General features: G+C 43.6%; 1 protein-coding gene across 1 annotated transcript in view; it reads right to left on the bottom strand.

Annotated features, from left to right (window-relative positions):
- LOC114065062 (protein LYRIC-like) overlaps positions 1-16121 on the bottom strand; it is a 29115-nt gene extending 12994 nt beyond the window's left edge. Inside the window, exons 1-6 of the mRNA XM_027898653.1 lie at positions 15807-16121; positions 5925-5984; positions 4638-4728; positions 3132-3200; positions 1093-1308; positions 91-165 (exon numbers count right to left, since the gene is read on the bottom strand). Of these exons, the coding sequence (XP_027754454.1) occupies positions 91-165; positions 1093-1308; positions 3132-3200; positions 4638-4728; positions 5925-5984; positions 15807-16121 (826 nt within the window). The remainder of the gene's footprint in view (positions 1-90; positions 166-1092; positions 1309-3131; positions 3201-4637; positions 4729-5924; positions 5985-15806) is intronic.
- Between the last annotated feature and the right edge of the window lie 8415 nt (positions 16122-24536).

Here is a 24536-nt window from a genome sequence, read left to right as displayed (position 1 = left end):
CCATATGTGATCAGTGAGAGCTCTTTTAAGCCAAGCTTCTAAGAAAGTGAAAGAAGAATTCAGATAAAGGTCCAAAAAGAGACAACTCACCTAAATCCCTCGACAGATCTGATAACGTCCCAAAGGTCACAGGACAGGATTTTACATCTGCAATATCCCATGTTCCTGCATTTAAAATGCAAACAAACAGTAACCCTAAATCTGATGTCATGTTCACAGCTAGTGGCAGCAGTTTCTACCTCACACTCCCAGTCTCATTACAGGCCTTCTGTGTTATCTCCATCCCAAGCCCGCATCCACTGCTGTTGCTGAACAAGAATCAAGCAAGGAGAAATCACCTTTATGGTGTCCAGCCCCATCACCACGCACACCTTCTCAACCCTTCAACAGACATGTCACACCAGCATGGCACTTCTCTGGACTTAAATTGCTCACTCATCTGAACTGATGTCCCCTTTATGCACTACTGGCAGAAGTTGTCATCAACTATCAGCTTGGAATTTGGCCTTCTCAAAGCATTAGAGTAAAAATAGTACTAACATCCTGCCCCCATCAACCCTATACTTTGTAAGAAAAGGACTCTAGCAGAGAAGGCAACTCATGCGAGGGCGACCTAAGAGCATTTGCTGAATCACCAGAGGACTGGATTACTGCTACTGAAGATGAGTCATCATATGGCGTTATATACCAATCAGACCAGCCATCACGCTTGATTAATCAGAGAATGTAGTCAAAATCAAGTGCTTTTTATTTAGGAATACCCTGCCCCATATTACTTTGAAACACATGGATATATTGAAACACATGCAGTCTAACTCTAACCATGTATGAACAACCTTGGAGGGAAAAGCCTTGGTTGCAAGGGGCCAAACACAAAATACCTGTGGGTAGAAAGCAACTTGCACCCAGTAGGTAGTCTATAACACAAGAAATTCCTACCATAAAGACCCCTCTTTCCACATTGCTGGGAAACAAATGACAGCTAGCAGGGTTCAAGGTGGGTAGACAACACTGTATGTGCAGGATGAATGTCTGAAGGGCACAGTAAATTGTGAAGATTTCCCTCAGCAATGCTTGAATGTCCACACTCACCTACATTGGAGAAAACATCCTCTTCTGACTGGGAGGGCACTGATTCTTCCCGTGTGGCTCCTGAGGCCTTCAGCGTGGACCCACACTCTGCCTTGGCAAAGAGAGCACCTTTTCCACCACCACTGGTGTCCCCTGTGAGTGGCCACACTGCTCCCTTCTCATTCCAGTCAAAGGCTGGCTCAACTGCCAAGCTACCCAGGGATGCTCTGCTGGGGTCTTCTCAGGAGTAAACATCACATAATTATTTTTAATTACAAGGAAGAGTTTGTACAGAAGAAACAATAGAACAAAGCCTGTTCTAAACCCATCAGATGTAATGGCTATTTCCAACTGAAAGTGTTTACAGATACGATTACAGTGAAGCAGAGTGCCCAGGATGGGACGCTGAGGCAGCAAATATGAAGGTCATGTGACAAAAAAAGCCCCACAGAGGCCTTGGTGTCCCTTCCTGAGTGCAAGGGTGGTTCAAGGCCTCTAGAGTCCAGCTGGAGATCCAGAGCAGTGAAGGGAGAGAAAGAGAACAGCTGGACCTCCAAGGAAAAAGAAAGCAAACATCTTGGATGTTACTAGTTCAAGGCTTCTAGAGAAATCAGCGCCAGGCATATGGATATTTTAAATAATGACAGTGATCTCCAACATATTTTGATTCAAAAGACTTCTAAAGCACTTTATGACTCCAGGCTTCATAACAGCAAAGCATTTGCCTGGGGCTCTGGTGGAGAGGGGACCACTGCTGGCAACAACTCCACTCATCTTAATGCTGCTACTCCTGCTTCTCCTCTGATAGAGAACAGCAACCCGCACTTAACAGGGTTAGGGCTTCTTCCTAGATCACATCTCACTGCTCTGTAAATTCCCACACTAACATGATCACTTGGTTCAGCATCCTGCACAACCCCAGCTCCAGGATACCACCAAGGGCGTCTGGTACTTCAACTACAGCTTGATCTACTGAGCTCCCTTTCCTGGGTCAGCAAAGTACTTAATGCCTGCATGACCTTAGGGTTAAACCATGCATGGTTAACCTTCTGCATGTGCAACTGGTACCATCCATGCCAACAGGTCAGTTTACATGAAGAAAGAAACGTGGAACCATCTACTTTGCTGGAAAGAGAGACCTCAGCACTTTAAGCCCTTAAACACTCATGCAGGTATTTAACTGCTGATAATCCAAGAGTTAAAAATCCAAACTCTTGATTTAATTATCAAAAACAAAAAGTAGTCCCAAAATGTCTGCATATTTTCAGCTTAAAATTTGCTGTTCTTTTGCCCTGCAATTTTAGTAGAGCATCTGAGAGCACTTTAAGACAGTCTTAATGCAGACAGCGCACAAACTCACACGTATATATACAGCTACATCTCCCAATTCCAAATTCCTGTCTTAGCTATATAAGCTATATTACTGTAATATATTAAATTTACAGGTTATTTTTATCATTTTATCATAGACAATGAAAACATTTCCAAATACCTTAATTCCATGACTCGTTTCATATGGTGGTTATTACATATAACATGATTAGTAGAAATGTATGTAAGTATAAGTGCATGGCAGACACCTTGAAATACCCAGAGGAAAAATGTGGAGTGAGCAGAAAGTGTTGTTTCACTTTACCTCATTAGGATAAGAGTATATCCCCCTGTTATAGTTCTTTACTCTGGACAGGCTTGAACTAAAGAACCTGTTTGGAACTGAGCAAATTGCACGGGTTTTTATACACCCATTAGCAGAAAATTTCTTCTGGCAAGCCAGGCAAAAGTAACTAACTCACGTAGCACCAAGACTTTAGCAGATCTCAGATCTTACAGACATCTGCTTTCAGAGTCCTGTGGGTAATGCTATGTGTTTTAATGAGAGCCTGGAGTAAAAGGCAAGCTCCTAAGTAAGAACTCCCAAGGCTCTTTTCTAAAGTAAATAGCCTCAGTAAGTGCAAAGACTTTGCCAAATGACAAATAGAGCAAACAGAAAGATACTGGGAAATGAGGAGGGGTGACAAGCCCAGTCACATCAGGTGTGTGAACTGAGCCTGTACATTTACCTTTTTGTTTCAGCCTTTCCTTCCTTAAGTGTCTCTTTTCACGGCTGCTGATCTTGGTCTGCCAAACTCCTACAACACAAAGCAAAGTTCATTTTCAAGCTAACAAAGAACTTTCTTTATTGGCTTTACTGCTTAGCACCAAGGTAAATAGCTACCTGGTTGTTTCTGATGTTGGCTGTAAAAGTGGCTTCAGGTCTCGTGCAGCATCTCCCCTGTGTGCAGCCTTTGCTGCCTCTGCAGAAACGTGTTACATAAGAAATCCCCATCACAAACCTGTCTGTCATGTCTCCTGACCCGCATAACTGCACATGTTCTCCTGTCCCGTGTGTCAGGCTGATGTGACACCACTTTCCCTCAGGGGAGATGTCACAGCAGAACATCAACCACCTTGTATATCTGTCAGCAGGGAGAAGTTAATGAAAACCTCAACCATTAAATAAGGTTTAAATTTACTGGGTTCCTCTAGCCCTGAACATTCTCTTAAAACTTGTTCTGCCGTGTGGACACCCTCTACCACTCAGCTGGTTCTCACACACGTTCATTCACACCAGTGGGGCCACATTCTACCTCTGTCCATGCTCTCCATGACCCAAGAAGTCAGAGGAGGGACCAGCACAAATGGTTAATAAAATAAAAACAGAGTCCCTGGATTTGACCAAGACGAACACTTTCTTTTTCTGAAGCATCCACAAATAACACATGAAACAGTTCAGCTGGCTCATCCATTCAAAAAAACTACAGATCCATTTGAAGAAAGCCTCTACTGTGTCCCCTTTTCCCCCAGCAGCCTCACAGGCCCTCTGACACCGGGCCCCAGGAAGGACTCCAAACCAACAGCAAGCAAGGGCTTCTTTTGCTCTCACCACCACACTAATCACATTATATAATCTTTTAAGCCCAGAAAAGCTTAGAATTTGTTGTTTTCAATATGACCCTTGGTGGGGGGAGGCAGAGAGGGGCTCATGGGATGCAATGTATTTTGCAGTGAAATTCTAGCTGTCTGAGCCTTGCTGGCCTCTGCCAGATTTCTCTGCAGATCTGCTTGCAAACAAAGATCTTGGCTCTGCTCACAGGCATGCTAGAAGTTGGCTGTATATTACCCCAGTGCCTTTACCAGCCCCAGTCATGGGCACAACAATACACTGCCTGGGGAGACCACAGCTCCAGCTGTGGATCAGCATAGCAGGGGCCACAGGATTAGAGGAAGAACATGAAGACAGGACCCTGCTGCCCAGTGGGCCTCTGATCACTTCAGAGATGCTTCTTCCCCTACAGATTTGCCACCCTTGCGAAGGTGCTCAGGATCTGAGGAGTGTGGCAGGAAAGCACATGACCCCTGTCCATGTAGTAAGAAGCAGGTGATAGAAACAACTCTGAAACTGGTAACTTTCTCCAATAATGCAGAACACTGGAACAATTGAGAAGACCTCCCTGTTGACATATTTCATCCTGTGTTACTATTTGGTAATATGCATCAGATAACAGAAGAACAAAATCTTTTGTTACCTTCCTCTTCTTGCAGTTTGTCTTTTTCCACAGAAAGAAGATCTTTTGGCACCTCCTTGTCTGAGCACTGGGTTTTCCTCTTCTTCTTGGGCTGCAGTATACAGGAGACAGCAGAAAGATAAAACAGGTATTTGTTACATTTCATCATGAAGAAAAAGAGAGTCAGGGCAGTAGTTTTGAAAGGGAGACCACCCATGCACTCAGAGAGAAAAAGAGGTTACTGGAATCCTTAAGCAGGAGCAAAAGTCTTCCTGAGAAGATTTTATTGCAAACTCCAAACCACTAAATGCTATCGCTTTGGGCCTACAAATCTTAATTTATCTGCTAGATTAGAAAGCTCACATTTTAATTCAGATACCTGCTCTGTAGTAAGATTTGCATTCATCATTCCTAAGTCCTAATTTTCTTCCATGACAGACAAAAGTTTAAAAGTGTTTACTCCCTTTAAAATCAGGAATGCTGAAATCAAGAATTAGGACCCTGCCAATACTTAACAAAAAAAAAAAAAAAAAAATCCAAGAACACCAAAACCATGAAAGGTTTTTTTTTTTAATGGAGCCTTTTTTTAATGAAGATATCTGTAGTTTACACTAATCTGAAAGGGCATGGGAATAGCTGAGGCCATTTTCAGATGACACAGTAAAGCTAACCTTAAGCCTTCAATTTTGAGTGTTATCGTTTAAACACAGTGCTTCTTGACTTTTCCAGGGTGGGAAACCCCTGCCAGAAACACAGTTCCCTGCCCAGGCTCAGGGGCTGCTCCTCATTTAGAGTCATAGAATCACTGAGTAGTTTGGAAGGGACCTTAAGGATCATCCAGTTCCCACTTCCCTGCCATGGGCAGGAAAACATTTCACTAGACGAGAGTGCTCAAAGCCCCATCCAGCCTGACCTTGAACACTTCCAGGAATGGGACATCCACAGCTTCTCTGGGCACCTTGGAAATGTCTTGGCACTGACCCTTTCCCCCACACCAGTACAAGTGCTCAGTGCCCAAGATAAAACCCTTAAACAGATACAAGGGCATGCACCCTGTCAAGATCTGGAAATGGAATACAAGAGATCCCAGCACACACTTGGGCTTGGATGATGAGACCATCTCACTTATGGTGACAGTGACAATCCCTACAGTGTGACTGTGCCAGAAAATTACATGGTCTTATATTCCTAAGTCGTCTCTTAAGTGCACGAAAACCAGGAAGAAAAAATTACCTTAAAAAAGGGAACATTCTTATAACAACTTTCTCTTGAAAGACAACATATAAACTCTAAAACTCTTGCGGGTACCTTGAGGAGCTTTTTCTCTCTGATGTTGACTGATGTGATAACTTGGCCATTCACTGGGGCCTAGAAGATAGACAATAAAAAAATATGTTATGGAATATATACATGCATGTGTTTGTATGTGTAAATATACATGTAAATACAATTACTTCAAAATCTTCCTATAAAACTTACAGTAGTCTGAAAGACACAGCTAAATAACCTCCTGTACAAATCTGGGCTAGAATTTGTGGCCTTGTTTCAATTGGAGTAATTTATTCCAAATTAATTAGTGTTAGCTAAGCCTTTATGAATGTATATCCAGAAACTCCACATAGATTTATTCCAAAGCAGACATATTTGTGGTTTATCCTAAGATTTGTCTAGGATCAAAGTTGTTTTTCAAATAGGGTAAGCCTGTCTTAAAACAACAGCATAGACAGGAGAAGGCTTATTTTAATTCTTATTTACTGGTTGGGGTGGACCTTATCAAGTCTATCTGACCAACTAAAAGAATGGCTTTCATCTTACCTAGATCCTTTAAAGTAAACAATGGAAGATTAGGGACTTTTCAAATTATGGTTTGATTAATGTCTCAGCTGTCTCAGAATTCCCTGGTAATGGCCAGCCTCCAGCTACAGGGGTGGGAGGGTGTAAATCTGCAGCTGACACAGCAAGGCCTGTGCCAACAAGGGCCATGGCACACTATGCAGAGCCAGCAGCATCCAAGACAGGGCAGAACCTCCTTCTACTGGTGGGTCCTCACCCTTCTCACAAGTTATCTCTGTCCATGAGACACTGTGGCAGTGATTAGTTACCAAAAATCCCCTGGCTGACTGCCCATGCCTGTGTCCCTGGCAAGCCCAGTGGGACTGCAGTCCTTCAGACTGTTAGTGCTCATCTCTTTGGTATTTTGGTATTTTGGGGATTTCAGAGCTGTTTTTCACAAGTCTCAGAAAGGTCTAGCTTAAAGTGCAAGGTAAAGACAGCATGACAGGCACCTGTGTGCTGGCAAGTGCTTTGTCCCTGGAGGTGCTTGCTTGGGATCCCAGACCAGTTCCAAGCCCGTGATGGACATGGAACCAACAGGCTGGTGTTCATCTGCTGTACTGCAATTATTAGGAGGGGAAGCCTCAGAATAGTGGAGTTTGTACACAGACAATACTGATTCTAGGTCTTCCAGTAAAATATCACAGTAACAGTAGACAAAATCCCTGCCTGTTATATCAGTAATTAATTCCACCAGTTTCACATTATAAGCTTAAGCCAAAGTAGTCCACATCTCTTCCATCTCCCTTAGCTGTCAATTGCAAACAATAATATTGTTACAGTTATATTCTTCTGAACATTCACTAGCAAAATAATTACTTCTGTGTTAAAATCCATTACATTTTGTAATAGTTAGCAAGGTCATTAAGGGTTTTCCCATGGGCAGTCATCTCTCTTCTAAGACTCTCAGGTTTATTTACTAGAGGCACTCCACAAATCCCACCACAAAAGAAACCATTTTCCATCTCCTACTCTGCTCAAGGAAAAAATCCCACTCTACGTACAGCAGGGAGGGAAGTAGCCATATTGCATATGATATGGAACATAAAATACAAAACCAGGGGCATTTTGCTGAAAATTTGAACCATGTAGAAATAGAAAAACTTGAGCTTACACTATTCCTTCTTTCTCAGCATATGCTTCTGTCCACTTTAATGTGTGAAAATACAGATAAGATCATGTCTTAGTAAAGAACAATTCCTATGCAAAATGTAATATAGGGGGAGGTGACTTTCCACTATATGATAGAGGACTTCAGGAAAACTGAATTTTTTGTGATAAGTACAAGAAAGGATGACTGGGGAAAGCCACACAAGCATGTAAGTGCAATGGGGAAGCATGTAAGTGCAATGGGGAAGCATGTAAGTGCAAAATTCCTTCCCAGTCTCATCAAACCCTGGTGATTTCCCAGTTTTCATAATGAAATCTTCACTGTGTTTTAAAGGCTTTTTAAGTGCACTTCCCAAACAAAGGCACTTTGAGCAAGACTGCCACCATGGGCACAGAAACAGCAGTGGCAACTTACGAGGCAAGGAGAATACTCTCTTGCCTTCTTTCAGACACACACTGAGGATAAGAGACATCTCACCTCCTGTTAGTCTCTCTTTACATCAGGATGCTTCTGCAAGCATGAGGGACTACAGGCAGAGACAAGGAGATGTCAAAATTAAGGACATACGACTGCCTTTCTCCCCCGGGCTGCCGTAACTGAGCACAGCCAGAGGCTGTACAGAGCCCTGACATAGGAAGGGAGAACTCCAGGGGGAAAATGCTGAGTGCAACAGAGGATTAGGGAAGATGGAAACCATATTGACTCTGATAGACTTGTCTCAGCTGGGGCAGAAGCACGTTCCCAGACCTTCTCTCCATATAAATGACAGCAAGCAAGAAGATGGAAAAAGTGCAGCACTTTGTTTTAGCTCTTTGCCAACCTGACTCCTGTATGCTTTAACCAAACAAGCACATTTGCTGCTTAAATGTTATTTTATCTGCTAGACAAACATCCCCCTCTCTCTCCATTACTGACTAAGAGGTAAAAATATGTTTTTGACAGTCATTTACTATATCCCAGGGGTCTTCATGATGACTGACTGGCTACTCAGCCCTAAATACCCACCTGGGACTCCTGAATCTTGTTGCATCCTTCCTTTTGCTTAGTGCAAAACAATACCAAACCTGACCGCTGACTGATGTTCTCATTAACCAGCCCACCACCGTGGTGATGCTCTTCTTTCAAATCTGAAATATTTGTTGCTTCTTCACCATCCTTCAGTATAGCAGCATATATGATATATATAATAGCAGTATTTCCCTCCCTTTCATCACCAAGAATTTTTACTGAGTTCTACTTCCTTTCAGTGGAAAGGTATTATGTTAGCCTGACCTTTTGTATTAAATCCTGCCTTTATCCAACCCCTTTTCAGGCAGTAAGCTGGCTGTGTGGCTGAGGAACCCCACCCTACCCTATTCTTCCCTTTCGAAGCCCTCAGGGTAGGGGATTAGTCATGCCTTTTTATCATGCCGTTAGGCTATTCTGAAAAGGAAAAAGGAATTTTCATTATTTTATTGCATTTAACCTAATGGAACCATTAAAGAGAAATGAATATTGTCGGGGTAATTTTTTTCTCAATGAAAAATGTAGTTTTGTACAGGCAGAACACATCTAAATCCACCACATTAAGGAACGTCATAAAGTCATCAGTGCAATTCCAAATATATTAAATATATGCAGAGAAGCAGAATCGGGACTTTTAGTGGAATAGGACTTAGCATATTAATTTCTACTCACATTCTGTGGAACAATAGAAAGATTATTTTTAGTTCATGGCCATTTGCTTCTTGACCCAGTGGAACAGGATTTCGCCCACACCCTCTGCCTTTTTTCCCTTTTAAAGTAACCTAAGTTTATATTTCTGATGATTGCTCTGAAACTAGCAATTTCTGATTGATTCTCTTGAGCTAGTGTTTAATTTATTTTATGCTGTTAATTTAGTTCTACATGAAACCTCAATGAAAGGAGGCAAAGTGGCAGCTCTTCAAATGCTACAAAATACTAGGTTTAATCACTAGTATATAAACCGTGTATTTGAAGCCATAAAACTGTACCCCTAGAGACTTATCTTTATGCATTTCAATAGTTTTGTGAGACTAGTCATTTTTATAAAACCCAACACCTTTGTAAGTATCTATCAGATCAGGCAGCCTGCTTTCACATCTCAGTGCCACCAACTGGTTACAGGATTAATTAAAAATTTTGTGAATATCAGCTTCAGGTTCACTAACTGCCCTTTGTCCCTCTTGGTGAAGGTGCTTAAAATTGCTTTCCTTAGGAAGGCATGGAAAGATTTGCCCAGTAGAGGGATACTAGGACAAAATAAACTCAGACTGAAACCCAAGGGGAACTATTATATGCTTCACACATTTGAAATCAGGGAATTCTTTTAAGAACATGAATAAAGATTCAGAAAATTGTTTTCAGCTACCACTTTCAGAAAACTCAAATTAAGTGGGTTGGACACTGGAAATGAAAGGAAGCAAAACTACCCCATTCTGGCAGGGGGTCTGTGAACACAAAACCATTTCCAGATTTAAGAAATACTTCAATTAAATTGTTTCTTAGTGTTCATTTCCAGTGCAAAAACTATTTTATTGCATTTCACTTCATGTTACAACACAAAATAAGTGTAGTGGATTTAGGCCAAAAGGCAATAGTGGTATGACAAAAGTAACACCAAAATGCACCAAATTAAAAAAATAAGGGAGAGGAGAGGAGAAAAGAACAAAAAGGAAAGGAATTTCTAACCAGGGTGCTACATGGCCTCCCTTAAACATGCTGTGTTATGCTGAACAAGGTATCACTGCATTCCCAGATTTCTCAGTAGATGTTCAACAAGATCTTCATCAGCCTCAGCACTCTCTGGAAGATCTGGTCTTTGGTCCCTACTCTCCACGCTGTGAGTTGGATATTTACAGCACCACTGGCAGTCCACCGTTTGCTCTCTGCAGATGGGTTCTTGTCTCCTGTGCACAGAGTGGGGACTCAGCCACAGGGTGAGCAAACCCAAGTGCTGCTGTGGCCAGACAGCAGCTCATATTGCTCCATCCACAGAAAATGAGCAACCCGCATGACAAACGTGTTGGGAAATGAAGCAGCACTGGCTCTCATTAATTCTGATCCAGATTTTCATAAATGGAAGCAGACATCCTGGCCAGTCTGGCTTTGCCACATGGTCTTGTGCTGATGATGGACTTCACTGTGGGAGACTTATTCTCTATATCAGTGGGAACCAGGTAAATGGGAAAGGACAAGACTTTGCATTTGTAGGAGGAGAAAGGGTGGGGTTTAGGCGGAGGCAACGGCCACCAGAGAATAGGAAAGTATCAGCTTCAAAGAAGATTATTCATTCAGTCCTAACAATTAGAGAAAGGGTAACACAATGGCAATTTCTGGGAAGCCAAAAATCCCCCCAGAAAGAAAAATTAGGGAAGCAGCCCTAGGATGATACTGTCTACATCACACATCCTCCTACCGACCAGCCTTCCCAGGACACACGAGAAGCCTTACACAGCAGCCATAAACACATGGAGCCGACAGGTACCTGCCTCCATTCAGCTGCTCTTATCATCTGGGGAAAGAAAGATACCTGCATGAGTGGATAAAACCACTGTTGAGAAGAGGAATGAAGAAATTAATTTCTTGGGATCTGCTATTCTGATTAATTAAAGCACCATCCCAACAAGGGATAAAGGCTACATTTTAAGAAGGCAATTACCAAAAGTCCAGCACTTTCCAGGATACTTTCAAAATTAATTCTCATCTAAGACAGCTGTGTAAAAATAATTGTGCAACTCTGTTGCTTTGACATGAAGAATACTGTGTAACCTGAAAAGGTAAAAGAAAAGGTCTGTCTGCAAAACCTTTGGAGCTGAGGGGCTGGTCTTTAGTTCTGGTACTGTAAAGCAATCCCAGCAAGAAGCATCTCTACTTTATAAAGACACTTCTGAAAAACAGAAAGCTTTTTATTTTTAATGTATCAGGCAGTACATATTTTTAGAAGCTGCATACATTTTTAAGAAGTCACTACATTTGTAAAAAAAAGCTCTTATTTACAACTGACCAATTTGCAGAACAACCCAAAAACTTTGAATAAACACAAACCCCAACACTTAACAGCAATCCCATCCAGATCAGTTGGCTTCCAGCAAGTCTTGCTAGAAATTTCCTAAAAGAAATTATGGAAAAGGTTATCTTGAAAAAGACTAGACACCCTCAGCATAATTTCTAGAAGGTTGTGTGTGTGTGTGTGTGTGTGTGTGTGTGTGTGACAACAGTCAGAATGTAACTTGCTATGTGTGATACATAATGAGATCACATTCAAAATGTGTTTAGTTGATTGTATGGAGACCATGCATCCATTTGAGCAAAGTGGTGGATGAGAGACTGGACATGAGCTGGCAACGTGCGCTTAGCAGCCCAGAAAGCCACCTGTGTCCTGGGCTGCATCCAAAGCAGTGTGGGCAGCAGGTTAAGGGACATGATTCTGCCCCTCTACTCTGCTCTGGTGAGACCCCCCCTCAAGTACCGCATCCAGCCCTGGGGTCACCGGCACAGGAAGGACGTTGACCTGTTGGAGCAAATCCACAGGAGGTCACCAAGTTGATGAGGAATGGAGCACCTCTGTTATGACAAAAGGCTGAGGGAATTGGGGTTGTTCAGCCTGGAAAAGAGAAGGCTTCAGAGTGACTTTCCTGCTTCCAGTCAGGACAGGGTTAATTTTTTGCAATATGAGGAGGTGGCATAGCCAGGACAAGAAGGTTATTCTATACCACCTCACAGTCGTTGCCAGGGCAAGGGAAAGGGATTGTCTTCTAGGGAGGGTGGGTCCCTTCTGGTAAAGGGTGGCAGAGGAAGCCATCTAGTATTGTCTGTTGTCAGGGTTTTTTCTGTCTTTTCTTCTACCCTGTTATTAGTATCCTTGCTCTTACTATTAGTTTTCTTATCTCATTGATGTTTGCAGTTAAATTATTTGTGTCTCAGGCTGTGATCTTTGCCTTTTGTATCTCCAGTTCTGCTCTCCATCCTGCCACCGCAGGGAGAGAGAGGGGGAGAGGGAAAGTAGGGGAGAAAGAGAGAGCAACAAGTGGTTTGGCTAGTCTAGGTGGGGTCACTGAACTGGGGAGTATCATTCTTAAACCACAACAGTGACCTAACTGAGGCCTTCCAGTATCTGAAGGGAACTTACAGGAAAGATGGGGCAGGAGCATGTAGTGAAAGGACAAGTGGGAATAGATTCAAATTGAAGGAGAATTTAGATTAGATATTAGGAAAAAATTATTTACTGTGAGCGTGGTGAGGCACTGGCACAAGATGCCCAGAGAAGCTGTGGATGCCCCATCACTGGAAGTGCTCAAGGCCAGATTGGATGGGGCTCTGAGCAACCCTGTCAAGTGGAAGGTATCCCTGCCAATGGCAGGGGTTTGGAACTACATAATCTTCAAGGCCCCCTTCCAAAACAGACCATTTTATGATTCTGTGAGAGTTTGTTCAATAGACATCTCACATGGGCTGTGGAAGCCATTTAGTCTGGGTCTAACAGTGCACAGCCTACTCTGGGACTAGTCATCACTCCAGCCTCTTACTCTGCTATACCTAAAGTTAGCAGGTAATGAGATGAAAGGCATGAACGCTGCCTGCCAGCAGCACTGGCACTGGGAGACACCAGTACAGTCATGCACTGTTGTATTTTAGTGACTTGGACCTGGGAGGGGTTCAGATGGAGGTGGCTAGGCAGGCTGGGCTGTGACTCAGAGCTGTATGGAAAAGGAACCCTGCAGAAAGCTGAGAGCACCTTCAGCTCCTGGGCAGGTGCTGGCTGCCTATTGCTATGGGGAATAGGGGCACATAGCAGAGAAAAGATCAGTCCTACATCAGACAACTGCAGCTGTGTAAGAGCAGATTCTGCAGGAAAGCAGTCTCACAGCCCACCCATGGGGCAGTGACTGGGAATCATTGGCAAACATGCATTCCCAAATTGAAAAAATAATTAACCACCTAGTTTCTTTTAATTAAGATCTTGACTTATCCACCACTCCAGGATATGCAGATGTTTGGCTGCTGGGATGTATCAACACACCTGAGCACTGGAGGCAATTGTCTCTTGGCTTCATACCTCAGCATGCAGCAGAGAGGGGCTCCCATCCTGTAAGACCTGCACATCCCAGCTTGTGGTATTTGCCATGTCTATAGATGGGAGACTTACTTATTAATAATACCTCTGATGCTGCCTTGGTGGAGATTTTCATATGCAAATTTCAGCATATCAAAGGTGTTTTGCTGTTCTGGCATCCTTGCATCAGCTAAGCGCCAGAGCAGCATGCAGTGTTTTACACTTACGTAAGGAGATAAAGTTTTTGCCTCAAGGATATGATGTTCCAAAGACAGAGATAACATGATGGGAAATGACAAGAAGCAGTGGAGAAGGGGAGGTTGGGAAAAGAAAACAAAAGAGACAAATAGAGAAGAGAAAGGGCAGGGTACTGTCGTGGGAGGAGAAGCCTCTGTTTTTCATTTCAGCAGGTATGATGTTTTCCCTCGGTTATCTCTCTCTAGAATCTTTGAAGTTATTTTTCTTGATCATCCTCTTCTCATCCTTCACCTCCTCAGGACCATGTTTTCTATACTCTGCACAATAATCAGGGAGTCTCATATAGAGGATGATGCTACTCTGTGCAAATGCAACTGTTAGAATCCAGCCCCTCAAGAGTAAGAATTGCTCAGTGCAGGAAAAGATGAGATTAATGACAGAAACTGCAGGTGACTATAAACAAATTCAACCCTTCAGTTTATCCCTCCTCTTCTTTGGTTTCTGTTACTCAGGCCTGTGAGGTGCAGCATCTCTGATTAGAAGATATCTATCTAAATCGATGTCTTCGGCTTGAACTAATAACCCCGTCACCATCGCAGCACCTGGTCTGTCTCTGACACATTTCTGTTCATGAGAAACAAACCTACTTATTTTATAGCACACTTTAAAAAATTCCTGAAAATTCATTTTGTTTGTCTTTCTCAGAAATGAGACCAGGTGGGTATCCCCACTTTCCATCCTGCACTCCCTCCAATAATTGGTGGCTCTGGAAAATTTTCACTTGTTCTGCAGTCAAATCGAATTATCTACTATTTATAACTACAAAGCTTTAATGAAATTGTTACTGAAATCCCTTTTCACACCTTGACATGGGCAGCTCTGTCTGGATTGCTTTTTGATTTAATTGTTCTTTACTAATTCATGGATACCTGTGTTGTCAGGCCAATATTCTGCCCTCAATGATGAAAGAAAAAAAATGCTCTAAAATGAAATAGTCTATTAAAATATAACTATAATACAACTAAAAGTTAAAACTCCCAGAATAAAATAATAAAACCCTGAAAACTAGTATTATGATGGAAAGCCTGGCATATTCCTGTTCATGAGGAACAAAATCGCTTATTTTATAGCACACTTATAAAAAAATCCCTGCAAATCTGTTTTGTTTGTTTTTATCAGAAATGAGACCTAGGAGATCATAGTAACAGATTAAAATGTTCAGAAAAGCTTGATATATTATTTTTAAATACATATGTATATTTGGTGTGTTCCCCTGAGAGATGCACTTCATGTACTGCAGTGCCTCAGTGAAATTGTTTTCTGTAATTTACAGAGGTTTTCTGCTGCAGACAACTTACAGCATGTCAGAGTGACACAGTCATGACAGTGTCATATGGAAACTTCAGCACTGTGCATGAAATCAAACTCACAGCCTGTATTCAACAGGGTGGCGTGGTCACCAGCTCAGAGTCACTACCACATATCAGTGCAATAACAACAGGGCTTTCATTTGGAGTATACATTATTAGCCCATTGTATTAACACCATAGTGCCAATACTGTTCTTGCATACTCCTTCTTTATATGATGGATATTAACTGGAGTATTTTTTAATTCCCTGCTAAAAGGATGAATCCCATGTGTTGTTATGCTCTTAGACAAAGCTGCAGATGAAAGGCCAGCGCCAGAAATCCCCAACCAGGTGCTCGAGCAACCTGCTGCTTTGCACTATCTCGATGACACCACAGGGCTCAGGGGGAATGCTCAGCCCCTCACCGCTGTATCACACAGAGAGCTCGGGACGGTGCCTCTGTAGGCGGGACTGGATGAGATGGGATGGCTGCAGCCCGGTGGGGCCGGGAGTAGAGGGTGCAGATCGGGCTGTCCGCAGGGCTGTTCTCTACACGGTGAAAAGGTGCCGGGGAGTAAAGAGGGAAGGATGCTCGTCCCGTCCCGGGAGAGCGGGCCAGGCGCGACCCCCCCACTGACCTTACCTGCGCCGTGCGCCTTTGTTCCTCCGGCTGCCGCGCCGGCAGCGCCCCGGCCGCCCGGCCGCCGGTCCCCGCGGGGGCATCCTCCTCTTCTTCATCCTCCTCCTCCTCTTCCTCCTCCTCTTGCTCCTGCGCCTCCCCGGCGGTGCGGCGGCGGGGGGGTGGCAGAGCGGCCCGGCGGCCGCGCAGCCCCCGCAGGACCAGGACCATCAGCACGGCCGCGGCGGCCGCCAGGACCAGCGCCGGCCAGAGCAGCGCCAGCAGCCGCCCCGGCAGCTCCCCCGCGCCCAGCGCCAGCCGCGCCGCCGGCCCCAGCATGGCCGCGCCGCTCCCCGCACCGGGATGCTCCGCTCCGCTCCCAAAGTTGGTGCCGGAGCCGCGCTCGCCGCCGCCCGGAGCGGCACCAGTGCGGCTGCGGAGCCGCGCGGGCGGGGGGGACCGGCCAGCCGGGGCGGGGGATGCGGGGGGAGCCGGGGGGCGCGGACACGTCGGTGCTTACGGGAAGCCTCGTCTCGAAGGGCTCGGCCGGGAGGGCGGGTGCGCGGTGCGGGGAGGGTGGGAGTGGGACTCCCCGGGTCCGTGTGGGGCTGGTCCGGGGGCAGGAAGGGGTTAATGCATCGAGTGGCTCTTCCCTATGGAAGTGGTACATGATGAAAGGAGAATGCGATGCAGTTCGAAGCAGCAGAGCTGCGGGCATCGGCGTTGGTTTGAGAGCAGATGTTTGGCCGAGGATCGGCGTATGCGGGGATGCTCGCAAGTGATGCTTTTCTGCAAAATTCCCCCAGTCTAGACAGAAGAGTTTTTAGGGATGTGCTTGTGTTGTCAGGCACCGTGACAAACAAGTCGTTACCGCGCACCATCGCTGTGATGATGACAAGCACTGCCGTGTAACGCAGCGCGTGATGCGCGCTCATCTCAGTCTCATCCTCAGGGAAATAGCAGTTTACCGCCGCCAGCAGAGCGCCGAGCAGAGCGCCTGGAGCCACATCTTTACTGTGCCGGGTGAGAAATTTCTGCGCCCACCTGATGAATCAGTGCAGGTGGTGCTCTCAGAAAGTCTTTTTTTTAAAGTCACTGAGCTTCAGTGGCAAACTTAGTTTTATCTTGGCCACTCTAGAGGAACAACCTCTGAGCAATAAATAAGCAGTCAACAGAAGGAGTGAGCTCCTGATTCAAAAGTGTGTCTCAGTACGTTTGTATCTCACACCTATCACAAACTCAGTGGCATTCACTGGGGGCCGTTACTACAAAATAAGATGATAAATAAAGCTTCTTTAACTAGAACAGCGTAAAAAGTTATGTTTGTAGTAAACCCAGCACAGAAAAGGGGCTGGTAGAGGAATGGCTCTCCTCTGTCATGGCTTTATTTCACCCAGTAGGGACTGCTCTCTCCTGAGGATGGATCCAAGTGCTGGAGCTCAAACACATGCCCATGGAAAAGATAGCAATGGGGAAGGCTCACGATCCTCCTTCCACTGGATTACCAACTCTTCAGGGATGAAAGATTTATTATTCCCTTGTCCTGGGCCTAATACCAATACATCCTAAACAAGTCTTGGGCTTGAACGCACCATAGAAATTTCCAGCCAAAACCCAGGAGAATTGTTGATACAATGATGTGCTGAATGGTTTTATGGGGAGAAGAAGGTTTGGGGGGGAAGGAGAAATGCTTAATACACAGAAGAGATCCATGGGGATATGGTGGTACTTCAAATACTGTTGCTGGAGTGTGAAGCTTCTATTTAAACACAGATCCCACAAGTTATCATTTTCTGTGTCTCCTACTGCATATCTTCTAAAATTCAGCACTGACTAATCTTGTGGACTGAAACCTCAGGAATTTGAGTGGTTTTGTACTTAGCCCTGATACTGATTTCTTTTGAGAATATGTTTATCTTGTACCCATCTGGAACCCTGAGCTGGTAACTGAGCTCAGTCACATGCAAATATCAGAGACAGGGGAACTTCCCCTGAAGTTAAAAGTGGCAGTTATCTGATTAGTTTAGATACTTGTCTTTTATTTTTTCCCCTGTCTTTATTTCTCTGTTCATAAAATGAAGGTATGTATCTTTGGGTCTAAGCAGTTAAAAAACGTACAATCTATACCTTGGATCATAAATAAATTCATGCTTTCAGCTCTTCCAAATTAAGTTGCTGTTCTTTTCCTGGGGAAACATAAGCTGAAAGACATTTCAGGAGTCAGCATTGCTTAATTGACTACGAGATTACTGCTTTGCAACATTCCTTTCTTTTTTTCTTCAATAAAGGCAATTAGTGTGGTTGGCCTCTAATAACATTTATTTTTAAAGATAAGCATCATCATATTAGACTTCTTTTTGCTAGTATTATTACAGTCTTATTTAGCAGCATATCACTTACACTATTGTTCTATGAAAATAACACAAATTATTGTCATGTCATGTTATATGGAAAGCCTGACATTTTATTGCAATCCTGAGAAAATACTTTTCTATTTATATGTGACATAAACTAATTGTAAATGTCAGATGGGAAGTTGTTCTCCATTCAGACTTGAACACAAAATCCAATATTCAGGAGCTGGAATCACATATTTGTTGTAGATCAAAATGTGGTGAATGTTCACTGACAAAATAATGCAGTTACTAATGTCTGATGGGTCCTGTTCAAACCTGTCTGCTTCTGCATGCAGTTAGTCATTCAAGGTGCTGAAATGATGAAGGTAGGCTTTGGGAAGTTTTCTGGAGAAAAATTCAGTGTTATTAATGTTTAAATGTTTCATTAAAGCTGTTTAATTTTGACAAAAACATATGGGGGAAAAAAACCCCACAGCAAAACTTGGTTTAGGCAGTTTTCTAGCTGAAATTAAAGCATAGTTTTTATTTTCATTTTCTACTGAACTGTTAGAAAATGAAATTTTCTAAAAAGGTAAGGAATTAAATTATTATTTTATTAACATTTCACAGAAATTATAAGGTTCTGACCTGATGCATTAGCAGTAGACTTAAGGATTCAGCCACAGAAGCCAAGAGAAATGCCCTACCATGACACTGCTCTAGTTTAATCAACAGCAATAGATGTGATAGAAAAATTAGCGATTCAAACAAGTCAGAGATAGAGAGAAGAAGCTTTTAAACTGTCCCAGCAAAAACACCTTTTGAGGAGTGGTGAGGAGACCACTTGGCAGAATTTAATACTCTTTAATCAGCCTCCTTTAACCGGGAATTCAGAAAGATGTATATAAAAGAAGGCAGGCGAGTTTTATTCCTAAAAGCTGTTCAGAAAGCCTCGAGTAAGGGCAGAGAACGAGCTGTGTCTTCCCTTCGGGGAGCATTGGTGCTGACCAGGTTGTTCAGAACAGACCCCTCTCATGAAGTCGCAAGGCTTGCTTTACTCTCTCTCAGACTAGGGGCTTTTGGGGCAACCGCATACGAAACAGAGGGGTGGGGGTCACACCGGTTTAAGCGACACAGCGCAGCTCTCCTTTGGGTAGCCAGTTCCTTAGCCCGCAGATGGGGACTCTCCCTGTGAGCACTGTGCCGACGCGGGCGGGAGGACGTTTGGACGTGGCCGAGATCAAAGCTCAGATCTCTGATTCAGGCATTCCTGGGCAATGACACGCTGAGCGAGGACGTGTTGCCAAACCGGCTCCTGCCGCGGGGCCCTTGCGACCCTCCTGCTCTGCTGGAAGGAAGCTCGTTTGCAGGCTGGGATGGCCTCACAACCCACTCCTTTACAGTCTTGCAGGGACATTTGCGCCGGATCCTGAGGATCATCTGCTGATGTGCAGGGAGTGTATTCATCACAAATTTGTGTACTTCACAAACTCTTCCCGTTTTTCCTCCTGTCTGAAGTCCTGATTCACGAGTGACTTTCCATGGATGTGCACAAAGCTGATCAACTACTGAGCTTGCTTAGCCTGTCGATGAGGAAACTGAGGAAGGTGCTTGCTGCATACCTAGCAGCAGCGTGACAATAACCAGTAATGAAAGAGCAGTGCTCCATCTGTTCAGACTATTCAGCTCTTTTGCACGGCTGCCCACGTGGCCAGGTATTTGCCATTAAATAAGATGATTAATTCCTTGACAAGATGGTATCTGGCCTAGCAGTCCAGCATTTCCCTTCAGCATCTGTGGCTGCCTTGAGGAATGCAGCTTTTTAGAATTTTACTAATTATTTTATAGCTTTTCAATCTCTTGTTTCAGTACAGGGAACTGCTGTTAATTAATTGCAGATCCTCGGCATACCATTCTTAACTGATTCCCCTAGTAAATATGTATAACACTTGCCTTGGTTTCCTGTACATGATTCATTTGGTTGGTGAGTGATCCATCTTTGTTTGCTGTCAAAGTCTTTGAGCTGGAAGAGGACTTTAATCATGTTACTTGGCTTTCCTGAATAGAGAGAAGAAATGGAGTCAAAAAAGCACGCAATGGTAACGCAGTCAAAGAAAAACCATGGCCTGGGTTTCTTTCACCAATAAAAAAAGTTGTGTAAGCTTCAATTTCCCTTTCATTTTCATAAAGAACATACTGGAAACATCTATTCAGGCAAAGACATGAAATTAAAACAAAGAAACAAAAACATCTTGAAAGGAGGAAAGGAGGCACTTTCCCAGCTTATGCATTAATTAAGACCAGTCAAAGAAAACTGCTTCAAAGGAAGGAGGAAGCCAGTGGTAAGCACGGCTGCAACTGCTTTTAATGGGCTATAGCTATGACATGCATGGCAGGCAGAGCCAGAGCAGACATTAATGCAGCACTGTCAGTTCAAAGGGGACAGAGAAAAAGTTGGAGGCAAAATTGAAGTTACTGAATAGTAAAATTGTTTCACTAGCAGATTTGTCAGCAACACTATGGGACAAAGGAACTTGTTTAGCAGAACACTATCATCTTGAGAACCATAAACACTGCTGGCTTAAAGATAAAATCAAAGGACTTGAGAGCAAAGCAGAAGACATAAAAGTATGTATAGTTGGCTTTCCTGAAGGGGAAGAGGTTTGCATCCCTGTCAAACCATTTAGAAAGAAGCTGTTAAGCACCCCAGGTGACTCTTGCACACTTTAGCACCCACTCTTCCCCTGGATGGAAGCCTGTGTGGAGCTGCATGAATATACAGCAGCATTTTTAGGTTTTCTGCACATCTCATCAGCAGGGGTGATTTGGGAGTCTGGCTGAAAAATTTATTCCCTTCCGCTCTACAAAAAAAAAAAAAAAACACAACAACAACAACAACAAAAAGCTGAGTGCAACCTACAACATACTATCATAAATATTTTATACCATTTTAAAAATGGATTTGTTTAGCAGCAGAAGACAGGGCTTTATTATGTTCTTTACATGCATATTTATTCTCAGTGCTGTTCTGCCTGTGTCTTGCATGCAGCTGTCTGGAAAACCAGCTGGTAGTTTGTCGCCTCTTTTGACAAGCAGTTCAAGCTAAAATCTTCCTAGGTCTCTTCATCAGCTATCAGCAGCACGTGTGCATTTTTACAGGAACATGATGTCTACAAGGAAGTCTCCTAAAATCAAGATAAGTGTCCCTCCTTGCTTTATTCCAGACTGGCACACGACACAGTGAACATGGAGTGAACGAGTGATGACACACAATTTATTGCTATCAAGAACAGCACTCAGAGAGATGGAAGCGATCACTACCCTCAGGGAGATTTTAGTGTCAAAGTGTATGAATATGCATCCACTGGTAAAAGTGTGGCTTACATTGTAGTGTTCAGGCAGTATCGTATTCTCATGCAATCTGGGTATCCAAGGCCTCAGTTTTTCTTTAGATGTGCTCACATAACCTCTGCATCTGAAGAGGATCTTCTACTTTGATCTGGAAACATGAAGGCTTGAAAAATATACCACATCCACCACATCCTCCATGGTTACTTCTCATGTTTAGTCATCCTCCACGGAAAAAAACTACATCTTGTTGCTAACTTAATGTTATCTAGTGGTTTCCCACCACTGATTTCTGTGACTTGCTGTGTTTCTCCTAAGAAAGAGCTTCCGTGTCACAAGTATATTACCTCTTAAACTCACTTCTGATAAATAAAAGATATTAAACCTCTATTTCTCACCAAAAGGCATTTCTACCAGGTCTCTTGCTATTTTTCTCATACTCTTATTTTTCACATGCCCTTGACATCCTCCTTCTGTGTTGTCATACAGAAGGGTAATATTCAGCCTCTGTAACCTATTTACTTGTTCCTGGACACACAGTGTAGGATCATGTTAGCTCTCTTTTCCTCACTAACACATCAGAGGAACCAGTGGATCTGGTTGTTTGTTTTTCCTGCTTTCTACCCAGTTTACTAATTTCAATTAAAAATATTTTTTATATATATACATATATATATATTGGATTACTAAAGGAAATTACATGTACAAATCAGCAGGACTTTTTGCCAACAGTTGACTGCCCTGTACTTGGTTCCTTCCTCTGCAAAGGAGAAATAATGTTTCTACAACACTTAGTCTATCTTGTCAGCTTAGACTAATCTCATCACAATTTTGGGAAGAAGTTTAATCTTTTTGGGATCAACAGGGAATCTGGAGCACTTGCAGGTAGATTTTTTGAAGATATTGAAGAGATTTGTGCTTGTTGCATAATCTAATGGCCTTGGTCAGTGTGACAACATTAGCAGGCAAAACCCTAATGTGTCAGTGCTACTTTCAGACAGTCTGTCCCATCATATCTATGCAACAGGTTTGATCAGTGGGTTAAAATTTTCTTCTGCACTCTTTTCAGTATCACTTTCTTCAAATTCCTGAGAGTAATAGTAGCTTATGGAGGCTGTATTTACATTTTATGTAGGTACATGGCTGTTTGTTCTGCTCACCCAACAACATGTATCTGCATATACATCTGTATATCTGCAGATGGTTGCTGAGACCTGATTTGTGTTCAGCTGTTTTCACATTGGAGGCAGAGAAATTGTGAGTCTGATTGTAAAAGACCACAGCAAAGTACCCAGAGCTGGCCTGTCACTGGGGCTCATGCTCCAGAGGGATGGCCAGGAGAGCTGGGGCAAATCATCTCAGCATGGGGGGTCAGACCACCATGTTGCTGCTGGTCATAGATGATTCATTGCTTTGTCTTCTCTTCCTTAAGGTCTCCTGAAGCAGATAATCTGGGCATTGCTGTTGAGACAAAGTCTCAAAATTTCAGGCATTGAAGAACACTGTGGTCTCCTGGACCCACAGAAATGAGTGTCCAGATCCTCAGAGTAAACCCTGTATACTCAGGGAGCTTGCTGACCTTTGCCTAAAACAAAACAGGTGACCCTGGTTCCTTCAAGGGAGGTGACACAGCAAAAGGCTGAGTCTCTTCCATGGCTGGCTGTTACCTGGGATATGAGTGCTGGCACAAAGGTTTGCTCTGCTGAGAGCCCTGTCCTGTGAGCAGCCAGGCTGAAGGACTGGAGTAATCACAAAGAAGCTTCTGGATCTGTTTCTGTAGAGGAAATCTCTATTAATAATAAAGTCCTAAGGTTTTTTTGACTGCTCTTTTGTCTAGATCCCAGGCTTGTGTCCCTGAGTTGTGCCCCAAGGATCCATCTAGTCAGGATTTGTTGGGATTGTTGCTCCTCTGCTCACCCTGCACAAAAGAATACAGGCACTAGGGATAAACCCAACAATTATTGTCTCCTTCCACAACACAGGGAGCCATGATTTCACCATAAGGCATGTGACAATTAAATAAATGACAGCAATGGTTTCCCATTTTATAATTGCCATGGCAACTATATTGTAACTTCGACTGATAACATCTCTTTTCTGGAGTTGTCTATCTTAAAACATGGCATAATTTAGCACTCTGAGCCATCCCACCAGCCTGCCAGCCACACAATACAGCAAAAAATTGTTGCAGCAATGCTACTGCAGACTCCCATGCAGAGGGCTACTTTTACTTGCTCCTCCACATTTCTTCACAGATAATGCAGCATTTCAGAAGGGAGGGCTGCATTTGGTAGGCTTTTTTAGAAGGGACTATCTTGTAATTTTCTGAGTGTCTGCAGGAGTGTGTGTTTAAGCCAAGTTCAAGTCCTTTCCCTGTTTTCCCTACACCCCATGTTCCTTTCATGTAATATTTTTCTAAATTTAGTGTATTGAGCTTCAATTCACTGTAAGAGGCATCTCCAGAGATGAGATGTCTCTTTTCTCAGCCTTCAATAACTGTGCTGCCTGCAGCATACTCTGGTCTTTAGATACCATGCAAAACATGCTATTTAAACATGCAAACCAGGAAAATAAAATCTGTTTACCCGGCATGGATCAGAGGCAGTCCTATTTTTAAGTCTAACTGAGGAATGTGAGAAGCAAAGTGTCTCAGGAGGAAATCCAGGCTGGAAGTGGTAGGCAGTCATGGCAAGGATGATTTTTGTCTGAGTCGTGCTGCTGAGCAGAGCTGTGTGGCCTCAGCACAGGCAGAAGAGGCAGGACAGGGGCAGGTGGGTCCATGCCCGAGTCCACCTGCCAGGTCTGCCCAGCACTGGCTGAATCCCAAGGCCTTTCTCCAGAAGGAGCTCTTACCAAAGCCCTCATGGTCAAAAAGTCATGGCTACTTCTGCCTCCTGCTTTCAGCCCTCCTGTTTCATTTGTAGTCCTGCTGCTGGTTCAAGGCCTGCTCTGAAACCTCCTGAAGCTGGGAAAACTGGATAAGGTCTTCAGCATCACCTGATCTCTTAACAGCTCTCCTCTAATTAGCCTCAGGCTACAGGCAGCGCTGGGGGAAGGCAGCTCCCATCAA

This window comes from Empidonax traillii, unplaced genomic scaffold, assembly GCF_003031625.1.
Source record: "Empidonax traillii isolate 1590-97213 ecotype Southwest subspecies unplaced genomic scaffold, ASM303162v1 scaffold612:size571257, whole genome shotgun sequence".
NCBI lineage: Eukaryota > Metazoa > Chordata > Aves > Passeriformes > Tyrannidae > Empidonax > Empidonax traillii.
This window is presented reverse-complemented; position numbering and strand designations above follow the sequence as displayed.